Consider the following 20,645-nt stretch of genomic DNA (forward strand, 5'->3'; position numbering starts at 1 on the left):
ACCACGTCTTGTACAAATATCCTTATTACTATAGCAACCGCCTGACCTACTTTGATGCCAAATGCGAGTATTCTGGTTATTCGAAAATTAGATTAATTTCTTAACACTGGCTGTTGTTGTTGGTGCTGGATGTTGCTGTATGTTCGCTCTTCGTGATTTTCAACTTTTGCTGCCTGCAATGTCTTTCCCTCTGTACGTATTTTACTGCAGTATTAGTTGTAGTTGATTTCCCACAAAATGGCGAACGCATTGAAGTTGCGCCATTCAATTTATCTAAGCTGAGAGTTTAAGCTGGCTTTGTGTACGAGCAGTACATCTGCAGCCTGTGTAAATGGACAGACCAGATGGCTAACAATGATATGGTTATGACCACAGGGGAGGTGGCTTGAGTGGAGCGGAACGGCATGATACGATGATGAATGGCGTCTGGCGGTGAATTATTACTGCGTTAAATGCATTTTTTTGGGCATTATTTGCAGGATGCAGCTATGCGTACCAACGATTGTGTGGCTCGTATGTTTATGTAAACAAGTTCGCTTTTATGCAGTAGTAGAGTTTGAAAGGACTTTCAATACAATGTGAATAGAGTAAGGAAATGATGCGGCGAGTATATGCCGTGTGTAAAAAATTTAATAAATACTTAGAAAGCGTTTAAGAGTTCATATTACCGTGGAAGAGTGGAAAATCCAGTGAGCAGTGATTCTTTGCATGTTACAGATATTTGCTGGGATTTGTGTAAAAACGCTTGAGTGCTTAAAATGCAAGTTGTCATTTATTCTCTGTTGCCACATCTCAGCGAAAAGTTTGAAATTTTTGAAATCGATTAGCAGCTGCTTGCCGGCCTCATACGGTGATGACTGCACGATAATGGCGTCGGGCAATGACGTTGATGGCCTGTGCGCCAAAGAGAGCGTCTACTTCATCGACCTTTCTCGCTTTTTTCCTGCCTGGAATCTCCAACTTTCCCCCACAAAGACCACGGCGACCCTCTTCAGCAACTGGACAAAGGAGGTCAAACTGCAACTCAAGGTAAAAGTCGACGACATACCAATTCCGACTGTAAACAATCCCAAAGTTGTGGGTGTAACCTTCGACAGTTTGCTCTCCTTCTTCCTTCTCTACGCACACAACCGAAATTGCCACTAAAGTCCAAAACCGCAACAAGGTCCTCAAATCGCACTTGGGGCAAAGGTACTATATTTGCTTGCCTTGCTATCGACATTTAAGGCAATTGGCGGGCCGGTTCTAAACTATGCAGCGCCTGTCTGGTTGCCTGTTACTAGTGACACGCAGTGGGCTTGTATTACTGACAGGGCTTGTATTACTGCTACAACAACAACAACAGCAGAAGCTGATGTCATACTCTTCGGCAGCACTTCTCAGCTGTGACAAAATTCATATTCGAGCGATACTAGAGCTCAATTGCATTGAGTTTATATTTTTATTTGTTCACTAGCATCTCAAAACTATTTCAAAGGACCTGAAAGCGTCACTTAGGGTCTAAGACTTCATATTTCGTTCTCTTAAAAACTTCTTTAGAGAGTGTAAACTATTGAAAAATATAGCAAATTATCAAAATCAAAATTTATTTAGAATAAAACAAAAGATATGAGGAAAAGCCAAAGGGGGAAAAATTCTGTTTCCCAAGCACCAAATGTGGCAATTTTGGTTGCTACGCTAACCGCCGAGATCGAAATGCGCCTCATCTGAAAATCAATTTTTTTTAAATCGCCATTTTCCATTTACCAGCTGCTAAAAAAGGCAGATAGAGAAGCGATATCAAAGCGCGTACTAATATAATAATATAAAAATATAATTTTGAGTGCTGAAAATCTTTATTTTCACCTTTATGCGCCCCATTGCTTGTCTGTTTGTATACTGCAGCTTTTTTAGTTCACAAGTTCCAAATAAAGAAAATTCCCATTTCCAAAAATTTTAAATCTTCCGTCTTGTAGTCATAAGAGCGTTACTATAAGAGTGAAGTGATGACAATTTTATTGGCTTTTTTCACACTTTTCTTTTAGTTCTCTCACCCGCCTCGTCCACAATTACGTTATGGCAAAGTCACGCCATTTTCCCCCGCATCAATCGATGCAATCTTGCATTCCAACACCCTTGGGTTGCTTTCCTTGCGTAGTACATAGATAATATGCAGATGCATATGGATATGCAAGCATTCATAATTAATATATAATATATAATATAATTAATCTATACTACAATAATATTATAAAGAGGAAAACTTTGTTTGTTTGTTTGTTTGTAATGAATAGACTCAAAAACTACTGGACCGATTTTAAAAATTCTTTCACCATTCGAAAGCTACATCATCCACGAGTAACATGGATTATATTTTATTTTGGAAATAGGGCTCGAGATATAGGTCAAAACGTGGACCCGGGTAACCTTCGGATGTGTATGTACAATATGGGTATCAAATTGAAGCTGTTGGTGAATGCTTTAGCCCAGAGTATTTTTCATGCCGCTCCATGACTAGGGTCTCGAGATAGAGACCAAAACGTGCACCCTAGAATGTGTTTGTACAACCTTCGGATGTGTATGTACAATATGGGTATCAAATTTAAGCTGTTGGTAAATGCTTTAGTACAGAGTTTTTTTCATGCCACTCCGTGACTGGGGTCTCGAGATATAGGTCAAAATGTGGACCCGGGTAACCTTTGGTTGTGTATGTACAATATGGGTATCAAATGAAAGCTGTTGATAAGTGCTTTAATACGGGGTAATTTTCATACCTATTGATGACTAGGGTCTCGAAATATATGCTAAAACGTGGACCCGCCGTGTCTTTGCACCGAATTAAACCAAACTTACGCACATTGTTAAGTAGGTATTGAAGATGGTTTCCGTATAGTTTGAATACCTATTGGTAGATAGGGTCTCGAGATATAGGTCAAAACGTGGACCCGGGTAACCTTCGGACGTGTATGTACAATATGGGTATCAAATGAAAGCTGTTGATAAGTGCTTTAATACGGGGTAATTTTCATACCTATTGATGACTAGGGTCTCGAAATATATGCCAAAACGTGGACCCGCCGTGTCTTTGCACCGAATTAAACCAAACTTACGCACATTGTTAAGTAGGTATTGAAGATGGTTTCCGTATAGTTTGAATACCTATTGGTAGATAGGGTCTCGAGATATAGGTCAAAACGTGGACCCGGGTAACCTTCGGACGTGTATGTACAATATGGGTATCAAATGAAAGCTGTTGATAAGTGCTTTAATACGGGGTAATTTTCATACCTATTGATGACTAGGGTCTCGAAATATATGCCAAAACGTGGATCCGCCGTGTCTTTGCACCGAATTAAACCAAACTTACGCACATTGTTAAGTAAGTATTGAAAATGGGTTTCGTAAAGTTTGGTTGTAATTCGGAGCACTGGCAACGGGTACAGCGTTCTTTTGAACCAGCCATAATGTCGCTTACTTTTTTAACGCTTGGGGCGGAACTGAACTGTCAAATTGACAGTGTGAGTTACAATGTGTCAATATTTCTTTCTGATTTGGATGCCATAAGGAAAAAACGTAAGTGCAATATGTAAAAATTGTTTGTGAATTTTTTTGGAGTGGATTTTGGAACAGTGAATAACTTCTTACGAAATTTGAGAATTTAATGTGAAATCCGAATGAAATTATGTGTTCGTGGGAAAAAAAATTTTTTTCGTTTTTTTTTTTTGAAAAATATAAATGGATAATGGTTAAAAAAGCTCCAATACTTAATAAAACATATAAATTGAAACGAAAAATTCATGGATGATCAGGAAAAAAGACGATTGTTTCTTAGTTATTCATATGCGTTGATTTGAAATTTTAAAAACAATCTTCTTTTTTCCTGATTTTCAATTTATATTTTATATTTACTCAAAAACAAAAAGAAAAACAAAAAATATTGTTTATGCCAAAGCGCTTGAATAAAGAATAAAGAAATAAATAATATGAAAACCATATATATTATTTTCTGTTCTAAACCATATCTATTCTATTTTAGTGTGCCCAGCGAAGGGGGCCGTGTTTGCTAGTAATATATAAATAGCTTCAGGGTTTTTAATTGCGCCTCAAATTATGCAATGATTTACATCCTTTACACTCATTTCCACAAAAGCTTGTTTTTGTTTTGTGCTTAATGCTCTACATACCGCATACATAACCATACATAATATTAGAGTTGCCAACTTTTGAATTTTAAAAAGCAACAAAACTTGAAAAAGAGCGGTTTAACATACTAAAAGCACTAATTTTTTGTTTAAATGGAAAGGAATCTCCTTTTTAAAATATATTTTTATTATTTATATTTTTTTGTATGAAATTCTCACGCTAACGGAGCATCAAATTCACTGCCTCAGATAACAAAATCAAATCCAGCGTTGACGACTTGTGGCTATCGTGTTAGGACTAATATAGCATTCTGGAACATAAAAATCTTAAGAGATGCTGACACTATTAAAAGGACGCCCTCAGCTCTAAATAGAAGTTAAAGGTTCACATACATATAAATTTTATAAAAAGTCATATCAGAAATTATTTTCAAAATCTATTTCATCATCATTTTCAACTTTCATAAAATTGACTTCATATTTTGAATTTTAATAAACGTGCTTTCTAGCGATATGACAATTTACATCATCTGGTATATTATACATTCTGTCAAAAAAGTACCGGGAATTGTTCTATAAAACGCAAAATAATTGTTTAATCATCAAAGTTTATTTTGTCGCCTGCAAAATAGTCCAATCATCAAAGCACCTTTTAAACGCATTCAGCTTCTTCAGCGAATTTTCGCGAAATTTCCCTATCGACTCAAGGCGGCGTTCGCGGAATGGCAATTTAAGTTTTGGGAAGAGGCAAAAGTCACAGGGGCTAAATCCGGTGAATCCGGTGGTTGTTCGATGATATTTGTCGAGTTTTTGGACAAAAAAGTGTTTACAATATGTCTCACCTTATGAGACGGTGCGTTATCATGGTGCAAGATCCATGAGCTTTCTTTCCATAAATTGGGCCGTTTCCTAAGCACATTCTCTTTCAAACGTCGCATATCTTCCAAATAATATTCTTTATTTACCGTAGAGCCATTTGGAACGAATTCCGAGTGCAGAACACCATGATAATCAAAGAAAACGAGTAGCATGACTTTCACTTTTGACCGGCTTTGGAGTAGTTTTTTTGGGTTTCGTGGGTTTCATGTGGATAGCGCCATTCAGCCACATCAGCCGGCTGTTGACTGGTTTGCATGCGAAACTCATACACCCTCGTCTCATTACCTGTTATGATGCGCTGAATAAACGTTGGGTTCGAATTTACTTGCTCAAGCATATTTTCAGCCACCGTCTTCCGATGAATTTTTTAAAGAAATCCAACTCTCTTGAAACGAGTCGAGCAGTCACGAGTTTCATACCCAATTGATGGTGTAAAATGTTGCTAATTGATTCATCAGACACGCTAAGGTCACGAGCTACCTCCCTTAAATTTAAATGATGGTTTTTCAGCACCATTTCATTGACTTTGTCGACGTTTTCATCCGTTGAAGACGTTGATGGGCGACCAGATCGGGGCAAATCTTCCACCACTTCTCGGCCCTCTACAAAAGCCTTGTACCACTCGAAGACGCCTGTTTTTGATAAAGCGCACTAGCCATAGGCTTTCTGCAACATTTTCAACGATTCGGCATACGAAATCTCGTTCAAAACTCAAAATTCTGCGATATTTTTACCCATAGTGAAAATCGCAGGGCACACCTGTGGTTGACTGATATAATTAAATGCCAAAAACAAGCTAATTGACAGATCACGCTCAGACTCTGCGACACTATAGAGGACAGTTGTGAAAGCTCGCCCAACTTTTGCATTTGAGTTTGGCTATGATAAGAGCCGAATTGTTAAATTTGCCACATTTTCAAATGGATCGAGACTAGCGGGTGTTTATAAGTTTTAATCTCAATAATTTTAGTGCATTTAAATTTGTAGATTCTTCATCTTTAAAATTCTGATTCCTGATTCTTCAGCTTTAAATATTATATTTCAAATTATCTCATGTTTTGAACTATTTGTGAGATGTAGATCGCATTTGACACACAAAAAAAAAAAAGAAACACTAAAAAGAGCACTAGGCACTAAACCATTTTCTATGTTGTTTTAATTTTCAAAAAAAGCTCTATGCACTATGCAAATAGCACTCATAAGTACAAGTTGCTGATCACTCGCCAAAAATTATAAATGCAACATTTAAATACTCAGATTTCGTTATTGCTGTACTCACCCCTTTGGTGCTCACTACCACTCCTTCTGCCGTGGAGAATTTGCTGTATTCGCTTCACAATGTCACATTGCGCAAAACAACAAATGGTCACGCTCACTATTAATGAAACCCAGGCGCAAATCATACAAGTAATGATCATGGAATTCGGCCGGTGGCCATACGAGTTAAGGTAGTTCTCATCGTTAATTAGCAAAAGAACGTTGTCGGTGTCGTTGCTTAGTTGCGTTACGGACGTTGATATATTTCGTTCGTCATTTCCATGCCTTGCATTAGCAAATGCTGAAGCGCTCGCCAAAGCTGTAGTAAACAGCGGATGCAGCTGCGCAAACCTCACGTAAATGTGTTTAGTGTTGTTGGCCATTCTGACTTTCACAACTGTGGCTCATCGTCACACTCACAACGCTAAAAAATGTTGTAAACAAACGACACAAGTCAAGCACACAACGGCTTTCAAACCAAAAGTGAATGAAAACGCGTGCAATGAAATTCCCGACAAATTGAAATTGCACTTTGGATTTGTCTCGAGTTTTTCTATTTGGCCACTAGCAATTGTCTTGGCCTCTAGCTTACGCGATCACTGAGATCTTATTATTTCATCTGACTATCTTTACGATCAAGTGTTTAAACTGATATTTTGACATTTGTTGACACCCGAGACGATAGCTTGTCAAGAGAGCGGGAGATAACTAAAGTACATATATTATATGTAAGTAAATGAGCAACGCAGTGGGCTAGAGCAGCACAACTTCCGAGCTTTTTCTTCTAGCTGTGCGCGTGTGCGTATGTGTTGGCGACTATTTTAATTATACGTTTTAGTGAATTCGTCCATTGCACTCGTAAACCACTTATGGAATTTTCTATTTATTTGCAGAGTTTATTGTAATGATTAGATTTCATGCATGGCCTATAGATGACAAATTCATGACTCATTTGTGTGTACAAATTTATCTAATAACGAATTCTTTCGAGCACAAAGACCTGAATGTTTAATTGCGGAGGAATTTCAAACTAAATTTAATCCTGAAATGTTGGATTTTTAAACTGGGTTTAATTGGAAAGCAGGGTTTGAATATAACTAAAAAAGTTAAGGGGATCCTATTATGAAATCTGGCAGGGGTCTAGTTTTTCAAAACTGACAAGAAAAAGAGTTTTCCGAAACATGTTGAACAAAACATTTTAATTGTTTTTTTCTCAAATAAAAAATAGCAAAAAAAGTTTTAAAGTAAACAAAAATTTAAAAAATATTGAATAGCTAAATCTGAATATTATAAAATTGTTTGACTTCATTTATATTTCTGTAATTAATTTCTTAATTTACAGAAAACAAGCAGGTGGCAACAGCAGCTAAATATATAAAACATTATTTATTAAAACTGACCTGAGTTTTACAGCCAAGTATGTAGAAAAATATTGTTTTGGTTATTATATTTTTGTAATACTTTCTTAATTTACAAAAAACAAGCAGGTGGCAACACCAGCTAAAAATATTTTTGATTGAAGCTATCCTCAGTTTTACAGCCAGTATGTACATACATATTTTTTTAGTTATGATATAATTTTAATCAAATTCTTAATTTATAAAAAACAAGCAGGTGGCAACACTAGCTAAAATATTTTGTATTAAAGCTATTCTCAGTACATTCAACAATATACATACATATTTTTTTTTTAGTTAGTATATTTTTTTATAACTTTTTTAATTTACATAAAACGAGCAGGTGGCAACACCAGCTAAACATATTTTTTATTACAGCTATTCTCAGCTTTATAGCCAATTATGTACATATATATATTTTTTTAGCTTTTATAATTTTATAATCAATTTCTTAATTTACAAAAAACAAGCAGGTGGCAACAGCAGCTAAATATATAAACCATTATTTATTAAAACTGACCTGAGTTTTACAGCCAAGTATGTAGAAAAATATTGTTTTGGTTATTATATTTTTGTAATACTTTTTTAATTTACAAAAAACAAGCAGGTGCAACACCAGCTAAAAATATTTTTGATTGAAGCTATCCTCAGTTTTACAGCCAGTATGTACATACATATTTTTTTAGTTATTATATATTTTTAATCAAATTCTTAATTTATAAAAAACAAGCAGGTGGCAACACTAGCTAAAAATATTTTGTATTAAAGCTATTCTCAGTACATTCAAAAATGTACATACATAATTTTTTTAGTTAGTACATTTTTTTATAACTTTTTTAATTTACATAAAACGAGCAGGTGGCAACACCAGCTAAAAATATTTTTTATTAAAGCTATTCTCAGTTTTATAGCCAATTATGTACATATATATATTTTTTTAGCTTTTATAATTTTATAATCAATTTCTTAATTTACAAAAAACAAGCAGGTGGCAACAGAAGCTAAATATATAAAATATTATTTATTAAAGCTGACCGCAGTTTTACAGCCTAGTATGTACAAAAACTTTGTTTTGGTTATTATATTTTTGTAATACTTTTTTAAGTTACAAAAAACAAGCAGGTGGCAACACCAGCTAAAAATATTTTTGATTGAAGCTATCCTCAGTTTTACAGCCAAGTATGTACATACATATTTGTTTAGTTATTATATATTTTTAATCAAATTATTAATTTATGAAAAACAAGCAGGTGGCAACACTAGCTAAAAATATTTTGTATTAAAGCTATTCTAAGTTTTATAGCCAAGTATATACATATGTATATATAGTTTTTTAGTTTTTATAATTTTATAATCAATTTCTTAATTTACATAAAACAAGCAGGTGGCAACACCAGCTAAACATATTTCTTATTAAAGCTGTTCTCAATTTTACAGCGAAGTATATACATATATATCTTTAATTATTTTATTTCTGTACTCAATGTCTTAATGTACAAAAAAACAAGCAGGCGGCAGCACCAGCTAAAAATATTTTTTTATTAAAGCTTGTTGAAGTGTCTTTAATTTGATATCTGTATTTTACAATTTTTATATTTAGTGAAATTTATTTCTATTTTTGCAATAAAATTGAGGTGGCAACGCTATCAGAAAAAAAAATTGTGATGAAGATTGTTGCCCTTGATGCTCATGTTGTAGTACTTATGTTAATTGATATATTATATTACCTTTTTTCAATATAACCGGTGGCAACATCCAGCTAAAATGCGAGTTACTCAAGCCATCAACGACCAGGCACAGGCTTTTCAACGATGTTTGTATGTAAGAAACGTTACCAACGGAGCTGAAGTTTTGCAGTGATGTGCCTTCGAAGAAATTATTAAATAGAAAGAAAAAAAAACAAATCTTGAGGGATGGAAATTTTTATTTCGATTTTTACACGCTCCATTGCTTGCCTGTTTATACTCGTATACTGCAGCTGTCCAGTTCACAAGTCTCAAAGAAATGATTGACGTACGATGCCATTTGCAAAAATTATAAATATTCTCATTGGGTGATTAATTTTGCGCCACATATGTATGTTCTCTTCTTCTTAATTGGCGCGATAACCGCTTACGCGATTTTGGCCGAGTTTAACAAAGCGCGCCAGTCGATTCTTTCTCAAGCTAACCGGCGCCAGTTGGTTACACCAAGTGAAGCCAAGCCCTTCTCCACCTGATCTTTCCAACGCAGAGGAGGCCTTCCTCTTGTATCCATTCGGACGACATGACCCAGCCAACGTAGCCGCTGGATTTTTATTCGCTGCGCTATGTCTATGACGTCGTGTGAGCTCATACAGCGACGATGGGACGTCTGCGATATTCGCCGTTGCCAACGTGCAAAGGTCCGAAAATCTTCCGCAGAATCTTTCTCTCAAACACTCCAAGAGTCGTTTCATCGGATGTTGTCATCGTCCAAGCTTCTACGCCATACGTTAGGACGGGCATGATGAGATCCTTGTAGAGTGTTAGTTTTATTTGTCGAGAGAGGACTTTACTGCTCAGTTGCCTACTTAGTCCAAAGTGGCACTTGTTGGCAAGAGAGATTCTACGTTGGATTTCAAGGACATCATTATTGTCGGTATTAATGCTGGTTCCTAAATAAACGAATTCTTTTACAACCTTCTCAAATCCACAGACTTCGTTTTTCAAGGAAAAATCCGATTGTCTTTCTAAATATTTCGCAGCGTGCATGATTTTAAATGATTTGGGAAGATTGACAAAAAAGGTTCATGTTCATACTTAGCGGATTATTATTGTATTTTTATTTCCCATTAGGAAAAAACAAACTCGATCGGTGCACGGTGAGTTTTTAAGAATCTTTCGAGCGAGTCAGAAGCAAACAAACACTTCTTCCGTTTTACCAACAACTCATTACATACCTACAAGTGCATATGTATACATGTATTTATGTGTGCGCTCTTTCAGCGAAACATCCACTTGACCCGCACGCTGGTCCATATTTATGTATGTATGTCCATAACCTATAGGCGAAGCGCTGGTGCAAGAGTTAGAACGTTGCCCTTTTGCTGTAAGTGTATTTATGTTCGTGTGCCCATTATTGTTATGTTGTAATAATAATATCGTAAAATAAAATTTTATTACATCACGTTTGACCTTCTCTGTATTTTCTTATGTTTCGTTTGTTATTTTATGTACATTTCGTTGTGGCTTTAAAGTGCTCGTAATTTCTTTAAAATTCAACACGCAAACAACATTACGTGGAAAAGTGCGCTGTTTTCTGCTTAAGATACAAATAAGGAGACGGCAACAAAACAATTTTAAATTGAAGAAAAGAATGCATTTATTACATGAAATTACAAAAAACAACATTCAGGATGCGTATAGAATATTCGTAAACCGCATTTTGATATTTGAGCTAAGCATTTAATTTAAATTAAGTCTCTTTACCGCCCCTGCGACAGTGGAACAAGAGATTTTTTCGCATTTTATGATTGTAACTAAAGTGGAAGTAAAACAATTAAATGATTTGAGAGTACACAGGTCGCATCTAATGTGGCTACTTACGTTCACAGACCGCCCACAACATATCACAAAGAGCCACATTGCGCCTGCCCTCGACGCGCCTGCGGCAATCCTGGTTGAAAACTCCCAAGCTGTCTGTGGGTAGAGCGGGAGTCCTTTTGGGCGCAGTTTCGCGACAGCGTCGATTGAGTTGCACACAAATTTGTATATCAAGCGGAGTTCTGCACTCGCTCGCTGCGTTGCATAGGGCAAACAATACTGGAAGGAAATTACGATAAGAATTGGTGTCTAAAATATCCCTTGAGAAGGAGAAAATTACCGGAGAAAGTGAAAATTAAAAACTGTATCTTCATTTTGACTTTTGCTCTTACAATGATTCGAATATTGATTGCGTTCGTATTTATGAAGAAATTATTTCACCTTTGTAGAACAACTTCAAAATACAAGCACACATATGTACATACATACATATGTTTTCATGAAATAGGGTCACAGATGTTTCTTCAACTAAATGAAATGGAGTTTTTCTTTTGTATTAAAAAGTTATTCAAAATTATATAAATATATCAGCACAGTACAATTACATATAATGGTGTTTACAAAAGGTTAATTGTACAACGGAAACAATTTAAAAAGGTTGTTTGGCCGAGCTGCCCCTCCTATTTGTGGCGTGCGTCTTAAGGGGTTAGGCCACTCTAGGATTTTCAAAATATCGAAATTTTTTTTTTTTTGCTTAAAAGATGCTTTAAACTCTTTAGAATATAAAACAAATGGAAGAACCTACAGTTTCAAGCCGACTCCGAACGGCAGATATTTTTATGAGGAGCTTTTTGCCATTGCCTGCCGAGGGGCGACCGCTATTAGAAATATATTTTTCTTAATTTTGATGTTTCACCGAGATTCGAATCTACGTTCTCACTCTGAATTCCGAATGGTAGTCACGCACCAACCCATTCGGCAACGGCGACCGAATACAAAAAAGAGCAAATGTTGCGAAAGATGAAACGATTTTCAAAGAATATCCGTAAGTTTTTCTCAGATTTGCCTGAAAATATGGAACAGAATTAAGGAAGTATTTTGCTTTAGAAGAGAGTAATAAACTCAAATTCGACATTTAAGAATAAACCCACAAAGCTCATTTACAGTTTTCCTTGGCTAGAGCTTCCCTAACTTGACTATTTCAGTTAAAATAAACAGTTAATATTTTCAAAAGAGAAGACGAACTCATTTTACCTCAACAACTGCAGTAGCACACATAATTAACGCATAAATGCTTACAGGAAAATTTGATGGGGCGGCATCATTAGATCATTTTGGCTTGTAGTCAACAGCGAGCGTTAGCGCGCCAAATTAACTGATTTTTTATTTCCACAAATTGCTATTAAAAAAAGCTTCTCATAATAAACCATCTGCTGTTCGGAGGTGGCGTCACACTAGGTCTCTACACTAGTCTCCCAAAATTGGAGGAGAAACGTTAATTCAGTAGTTCGTTATAGACACAAACAATTCTAGCGCACTTTGTTGTGAAAATGATCAGTTTTTGACAAGTTAAAAAAAATAAAAAAATTGACAATATATTTTAAAAGTATAGCAGAAAATATTACACTAAATTTTTTGCAATTTTTAACAGTATGATTCATTTAATTTAAAATTTAATAATTTTTTAAAATTTCATATTTCATGAAATAGAATTCAAAATTATGGTGTTCAATTACACTTTGTCTTTTATTTATTTATTCTGTTATCTTAGACTCCATCAACATTTATATTCCTCTAACTTTCAATCTTAATGTTGGAAGCATTTTTATGTAATAGCAGAATATTTGTCTTGATACTACTGATACTCATTAGCCACATTCAAACTGGTGCAATTCCAGTCACTTTCGAACTAGTATCATTTGTTCCACCAAATATCAGTTCAGGAACTAGAATTCTTGCTGAGTACTAGTTTAGAAGGATATCATAAATATACGGATTTTGCACATACACACGTGCATTCATATGCTTACGAGTATTACAGTTTACTTTGCAACATATGCATGTATTAGTTGAAGAACATATTTCACCTCAAGTTTTTGGCAAAAGAAACACGTTCACAATATTACTACCCTCTGAGGTAACAACCTAGAAAATCATCGTTACAACTAACCCCTGAATGTCACTCTACCCCTTAAGCATCATTACTGTTCCGTACCCACTTGTCATCTATCAAATATGCTAATCCGCGTGTAATGTGCGAAAAATCCATAAAAATGCCCTCGGCGCTTTACTTGCATCAACCGTCGCACAGTTTTGGTGGACTCAGCGGCGCATAGTTCAGTGTCAGCGAAAACAAGTGTACATTTTTTTGGAGTTCACCATTCCCAAGTTTCATGTAAAATTCGAATTTTAATACAAAATGCACTTCCACTATGTCACGCAGTGTTCCTTTGGTGGTGGAAATTTCGTTGCTTTTAATGAAATTTTTTCAAAAGCGAAATACCAATGTACTCATACATACATATGTATGTATAAATAAATAAGTATGTGCGTATACATTTTAAAGTAGCTGGGCATAGCAATGCTATCCAATCAGGAGAACAATGAGAATTGCGATTGCTTTGGTAAATACAATGCCCCTGCAGAGCGGCTGACTATGACTGTGCCGGCGTGTGGGTGGCTGCGTTTGGCTGGTGAATTGCAACACTTGTCGCTCACGTATTTTTGTTGTTAGTATTGTGCTTTGTTGTCACGTATTGTGCACACACAAGCTTCCTCGCTCAACTTACTTTCCCCTCATGCTGCTCATTGCTCATGTTTATAAAAGTAATTTTCCTCTAAGGTAAGGGTTGTTTGGGGAATTTTTCATTTCATTTCGAGGTTTTATGAAAACTAAGAATTTTGTCACAGACGGTGGCGTGAAATTTCGGAACGAGTTTTCAAATGGAATTTTTGAATCGCTGGTGTTGTTTGTTTTGTGTTCTTTGAAATTACTGGAATTCGTTGTGTAAATTTTAAAGATTTTGAGGGTAGGAAAATTTAAGATTGGGCGAACATATTTTTTGAATATAAAACATAGAGTTTTCTGCATTTTTGAAATTGTTGTGGAGAGAGGCGAAGCACATGCTATTACTTATCATTATTCTGGCTTACACAAAAAAAAAATTATTAATATCTGAAAATAATTAATTAGGTTTAAAAAATATTTGAAAATATTTGTTTTGTAAATTACTGTTATTTGAGATTCCGTGCTGTCTTTTAAACAAATCTTGAAGTATTTTATGTGCATAATATTTGAAATTTCGTTGTTTGTACTAAGTGGCGCGCCAATATTCAAACGTAGGAATTAAGTATTTTTACCTTTCAAAAATATAATAGAAAATAGTTTACCCGGATTTGTTTCGGCCATATTTCGGAATGAATGTCACCTAAGCAAGATCTTCTTAGAGACAGACCCATCTTTTTGGTTTCGATTAATCAGCAGAAGTCCTTGTCACGGTTCTTCCTGTGATTTCGGTGTCATCATCATCAGCATTGTTTCCTTCAATCTCTAGCGAAACAAAGCGCACCAACAACACCTACGCGCCATCTCGTCCGATTACTAGATACCGTCTTCACTTCCTTCCAGCTTAACCCGAGTTAAACCGTCTCGCGATCTACAGTTTTTTTCCAGATTTCCCTTGGCCTGCCAGGCGTTCTTTTTCTCTTTGCGAGTGGGCTCCAAGCTATTGCCTTCTGCGCTATGTTACTGTCTTCCTTGCGTAAAGTGTCACCAATCCAATTCCGTTCCCACGACAGTCGGTTCTACGTAACCGGAAAGACCCGAATCTATATCCGGCCAAGGACTGTCACTTCAGCAGTATTCCACGTATATGTATGGGGAATGTTTATGCTGCTACAACGACAACAACAACAAAAACAACAACAACCAATTCATATGTGTCTTCAAATCCTTATGCCTAGCGCATCCATGCTTGCTTTTTCGAGCAATTCCTTGCTTGACATTATTTTTGGCCAGAAAACTCGGAATATAATCCTTAGACAGCGGTTGACGAAATTCCGGAACTTTTGCGACAGACATTGCATAATCTGAAAAGCTAAGATCAGGCCTGCATATTAAATTGCCACTAATGTGAGCTCTACCAGCTCTGCAGATCTTCTTTCATGAAATAAGAGTGACTAACCATTTCCGTCAGTCCTCTGTCATTACTTGCATATGTCAAGTACATCTCTTCCTTACCTTTCCAATTTCCAAGCACCTCTGTATTTAATTTAGCTTTTCTGTAATTTACTTTGCACACATCCTTATTTATTTTGGCAACCTGTCTTCCAATTTTGTCTTTTGCGTTCATTTTATGCAAACACAGCTCTGCCAAATGAAAATCGCCCCTTCTTCCCCACGTTCACACCTGTGAAAGTTTTCTCGGTATTTGTATACCATTGCAAAGGGTAAACTTTGACGCCATTTTATGTTTTACTTTTTCATACATTTAGATTTGCTACTCTGCCACTTTGCGTCGTAATAGTTGATTGATAAAGGTCACACTATCTGTCGTTTTATGCGCCTCTTTCTCTTCTTAACGCCACTTTAACATTTTCGAGTGAAGGTATACAAACAAAGCTGTGGAAAAGGAGAGCGATACCCCCCATTTTGTTGTCAAATACAAACTGCCAAGCAACTAATCAAAAACTGTTGACATTTTCATATGCCAAAGGCGCATTGCAAAGCAAAGGAACACACATTATTAAGCACACATTTAAAGTTTTATATTGCAAAAGAAGACAGTTTGACTTTTGACAGCTTCGCTGGTATAAGGGTTGCCTCTGTCTAGAAGATATTCTTCTTTTTCCATGTATTGTACTTTCGGGCATGTGTTTATTTGGTTATCAAGATCTTTGACATGTGTCAATGTTGTTGATTTGTGCGCGTGTTTCCATATCCTCACAGTTTCTCAACGACCCCAACGTTGCCTCTGGCATTGCCATCATCATTCCATCATTCGAGAACGGAAGCGAAAGCTGTTAGTAGCAAGTGCCATAAGTAATGAGAGTGGATGTATTTTGGGGAATATACAATTTTACCGATCCATTCCTATCCGGTTGGCAATGAGGAGTGCGCTTTTGCAAAAAGAGGAGGTGGAGAATTCTATTATCCTGTTGGCACGTGTCTTATTATTGCACGAAGAGCGAGAAATGTGGAAGTGCGGATTGATGCCTTGGGTTATGATTGTTTGGGAAAGATATTTACTACCTTTCTACTAACTATTTCGGTTTATCTGATTTTGACGTCATCATCGAAAATAAAATTAATTATTTACTATCCGAAGATGATTGAAAGCTAAAAGCTTAGAGGTCGTTTAAATATGTTAGCAGCCGCGCAAAAATATAATATAGTAGCACAACATTTTAACCCGTTTAACTAGTTTTCTTGCTTTCTACTGTTCACTTTTTTATGAAAGTATAGCTCATTTTTTAACAAAATTATTTGAATTTCAAACTTTATAAAAAAAGTAGAAAAAATTTCCTCCAAATTTCAAACCTTTTAATCAGATTCTTAGAAAAGTTGTTCGCACGCAGTTTTTAGCGCATTAAATTTTGGTACAATAAAATGCAAGTTTGAAGCTGCTAGAAAATCTCGTTGATTTTTTTCCCTGAATATTTCCCCTGTTTTGCATTTTCTCCATATAACAAATCCACGAAATTTTTTTGTATATCGGGATGTTTGTTGGTAAGTTTAGTAAGTGGTAACGCTTTTAATATTAAATTTTACCTACTCTCTATGCTTTTGATAGCTTTTCGAACTTTGATGCAAATTGTGCCTCACGTATCGATTGATTTATGAGTACTGTGGTGGGAGTGTTCGGTTTTTATGTTTTCTCATACATGTGATTGGAGTTGAATTTTTGCAGCTTTAAAATGGTACGCCCCAAATAGGAGAAGAAGCTCGGCCAAACATCTAACAAAAGTGTACGTGCCAATTATTAATTTATTTTTAAAATGGCATTATCTTTCTTAATGATACCATAAAATTCGAATTTATAATTGACAATTACAATTTTATAGAGCTCTAAGCATAAACACTTCCTCTGCATCCTTCAAGGTCTACGACAAACTACACTAGTTCACGTACATATTTGGTTAGCCTGACAGCCCCAGATAGAGGAGCAAAGAATGACATCAGCGTAAGAATTCGGAAAGCAATTTTGTGGCCTAAAATGCATTTGGTATTCGAAACAATTGAGTACAAAAACCAAATTATGATTGTTCAATTCCAATGTCAACTCTGCTACAGGCTGCTCTACGGCTGTGAAACATGGTTAGCGTCCCGAGAAACATCAGACAAACTGCAGACATTTGTCAGCATATGCCTGCGTAAAATCTTATGAATCTGGTGGCCGGAAAATTGGATCTCCAACGAAGAATTTATGAAGCGGAGTAAGCAAAACACCCATCAGGAGAAAGAAAGTGAACCTGGCTTCGTTCTAGCCACCCTTGGAGTATTCGAGAAAAGAAGATTTCTAGAAATTTGAGCTTTTTCGACGATAAAAGGCATCGACTTAGTGTAGCTACATAGGGATAATGCAGCGAGTAAAGATCTAGTGGCCTTCCGGGGTAGGCCATGCTGTATGATTGGATACAGTATATTGTTTTTGCTATTTTTTTTTGAATTTCAAGATTTCATTGAGAATATAAACAAAAAAAAAAAAAAAAAACAATAATGAGCGTGCAGAATTCATCATCATTTCATAGCAGTTACAGTTCGGTGTGCGGCAATGCTTCCTTCACAATCGCGCTCCATACGACTCGGTTGATTGCATCGCTTCTCCTAGTGTTTATCTCTAATCTGCAACAACATCATCTGCGTATCTTCTTGGCGGTCTTCTTTTTACTGCGCATAATAAGAGAGTTGAAGGTCTTTATCGTAATTCTGCTGTCGTCCATCCTGAGTAGGTGTCCAAACCATCTCAGCCACTGAACTTTAGCGAAACGCACAATGCCTTGAACTGACATCAACTGTTCGATCTCATCATTCTGATTCTGATTCTGTTAGATACCACAGCTTCATTTACTGGGCCAAATATACTTCTTAGGATTTTATGCTCAAGGCTGAGAAGGTAGTTCTTTATCTTAGACGTACGTACCACATGCTGCTACTGGTCTTATTAGCGTCCTGTAGATTTGTAACTTACCCGACCTCGATAGTAATTTACTTTTAAGAAGTGTTAGGTGAGCAAAATAACTTCTATTAGCAGCTTGTAGTCTATGATTCACACCGATTAGGCGGTCTGCAGTGCTGACTTTTGTGAAAAATGTATGAACCGACCTCCATGTTTTTCGACTTTGAACCTGAATTTAACTCGTTTCTATTATACCTAACGACTTGAACATCCAGGTGGCTTCCTAAAATTTAATTTTCTATCGATTTATGGATATAACTTTTTAAAAAGGATCATCGAACAGGACGAAAAAAGCTGGACCCGGTTGCATAACAGAATGTTTTAAAAAAGGTGTCCAACGGAGGGTCGACTTGAATCCCGACTAGCTTTGCTTTAGTTATTAACTCCGGCGTACAGTCAGTAAATGTGCATTGGTTTTTCGCAACGATAGCGAGGCCGTTAGCATAGTCGCAGATCTGTATGCTATTCGTGAAAATGGTAGCTCTAGGGTCGATATCGCTGATTACAAAATTTAAAATTAGGTTAAATATAACACAGAGAGTCACACCTATGATAACATCAAATGCGTCTGAAGCTTTTCGTTGTATCACCAGCTTAGATGTTGTTCCTGTCAAGGTCATTGATACCAAAGACGCGGGTTTCTTCGGTACTCTTTGCCGGTGAAGTATTAAAGGCAGTTTGTTTCTAACGGTGCTATCAAAAGTTTTTTTAAAATCCACAAATAGGGTGTGAGTGTCAAAACCGGGTTCACAAAAAAGTTACTCGAAGTTACTCGCTCAATTTCGTTTTTCACGATAGCTGCAGGCCAAACCTGGTAATCTATCACACTTTATGTATTCCTCTATTCATTTACTTCATATCGATAGCCGAAAAGAATAATATTTTGCCTTTAGAGCAACTGTTTGCAATGTGCATGTATGTATGTTACATACACATCGTCCAACACTGAAGTTTTTCATCTAGCAATTTATGGCATTGTTCCACAGACGCAATGCCAGGTTATTGGTTTAATAATGAGTTGCATATAAAATTTACATTTATATTAAAAATACCAGCACTTCTTCAATGTCTGCATACAAATACATGTAAGTAGATCTCCGGCACATACACACACACGCACTTCAACGCCAGGGTACATCAAATCAAGCAAAATATGAAGAAGAATGTTACGCGGTTAGCCAGTCGTATCCTCCCCCATAACTAAAGCCGCAGATTATTTGGGTTTAATTACGCCTCATATATCAATGCATTCGAACGCCCTAAAGCCGGCCGAGTCACAATGTGTGTGATGGCGCCCCACACAAGCGAAGTGTTGCATATTGTGTCGCACCCGTTCGGGCTGTTACTAGCGACGTGGGTGTGGGAGCAGCAGCATTCGCCACACTTCATAAGGTTACTAAAAACACTTTTAACCCCCAAAAATCTAACACTTGCACTTGCAGCTGGAACAATATTTGGGGGAGGGGAAAACTTCCGTATAATTTCCCTTTGATTGCAATTACTTCCTAGTGTTGCACGAGCACACAATCGCGCCAACTCTCAGCGACTTACATGCCATCCTCGGTTTGTGGGGGTGGTTGGTTGGCGCAAGGATGTCGAGCGTAAGTGTTGCCAATCGCCGACTGAGATGCCTGAGATGTCTGAGCGCTGGCTTGCAATGAATTAATAGATGTGCTGCTGTTGTTGTTGTTACTCTGCATTTATTTTGTTGCAATATTGCAATATATCTTTGAATTAAATTCGACGCATTTTTCTCGGTTTAGCTGTGGCCAAGTTGTGTAGAATTATTAGATTTTATTTCTTTTATTGCCCACGAGTGAAGGGCGGTGGGTTGAGTGGGTCTATGGATGGGGAGACGGCTTCAAGTCTCTTATGCCAATATGAATGTATTTGGAAGTTTGTGGTGACTATGCGGTGTCGACGGCTGTGGCAGTTGTTTTTAATTTTGTAAGTGCCTGCTTGCCACAGTATTTTCTCTTGGTTTCTGCATGCGCTCGCTTAGATTGCTATTATTTTGGGGCGAAATAAATGAAAAACTGCTTGCCAACAACAAACGCAGTGCAGAAAACGCCCTGGTTTGTTTGTGGTCCATAAAGGGTTTGAGCCCGATACCATATTTTCGATCAACTGACAAATAAAGTAATTTGTAACACAACATTTTTATGTGAAGGGGAAGCGTTGAAGTGGAAATTTATGAAATTAGTTTGGGGAATTAAAATGAAAAGGATTGAGATGATTTGGGACAAAAGAAATGTGTATTCATTTGCATGTAAAATATTTGTAGATATAATTTTTTTAGCTTTAATTTCA

At 36.5% G+C, this 20,645-nt stretch overlaps 2 protein-coding genes across 2 annotated transcripts in view; one reads left to right on the forward strand and one right to left on the reverse strand.

Annotated features, from left to right (window-relative positions):
• Positions 1–6,841: 6,841 nt before the first annotated feature.
• LOC128861050 (sulfotransferase 1 family member D1-like) overlaps positions 6,842–20,645 on the forward strand; it is a 54,433-nt gene continuing 40,629 nt past the window's right edge. The window contains exon 1 of the mRNA XM_054098938.1: positions 6,842–6,985. The gene's annotated coding sequence lies outside the window, so the exon portion shown is untranslated. The remainder of the gene's footprint in view (positions 6,986–20,645) is intronic.
• On the reverse strand, positions 10,982–11,546 carry LOC128861051 (uncharacterized). The gene is made up of 3 exons (XM_054098941.1): positions 11,498–11,546; positions 11,221–11,436; positions 10,982–11,153 (listed from the first exon to the last, which is right to left on the reverse strand). The coding sequence occupies exons 1-3, from the start codon at positions 11,529–11,531 to the stop codon at positions 11,080–11,082; spliced, it is 324 nt and encodes a 107-aa protein (XP_053954916.1). The 5' UTR covers positions 11,532–11,546; the 3' UTR covers positions 10,982–11,079.

Source organism: Anastrepha ludens, chromosome 4 (genome assembly GCF_028408465.1).
Source record: "Anastrepha ludens isolate Willacy chromosome 4, idAnaLude1.1, whole genome shotgun sequence".
In the NCBI taxonomy this organism is placed as follows: domain Eukaryota; kingdom Metazoa; phylum Arthropoda; class Insecta; order Diptera; family Tephritidae; genus Anastrepha; species Anastrepha ludens.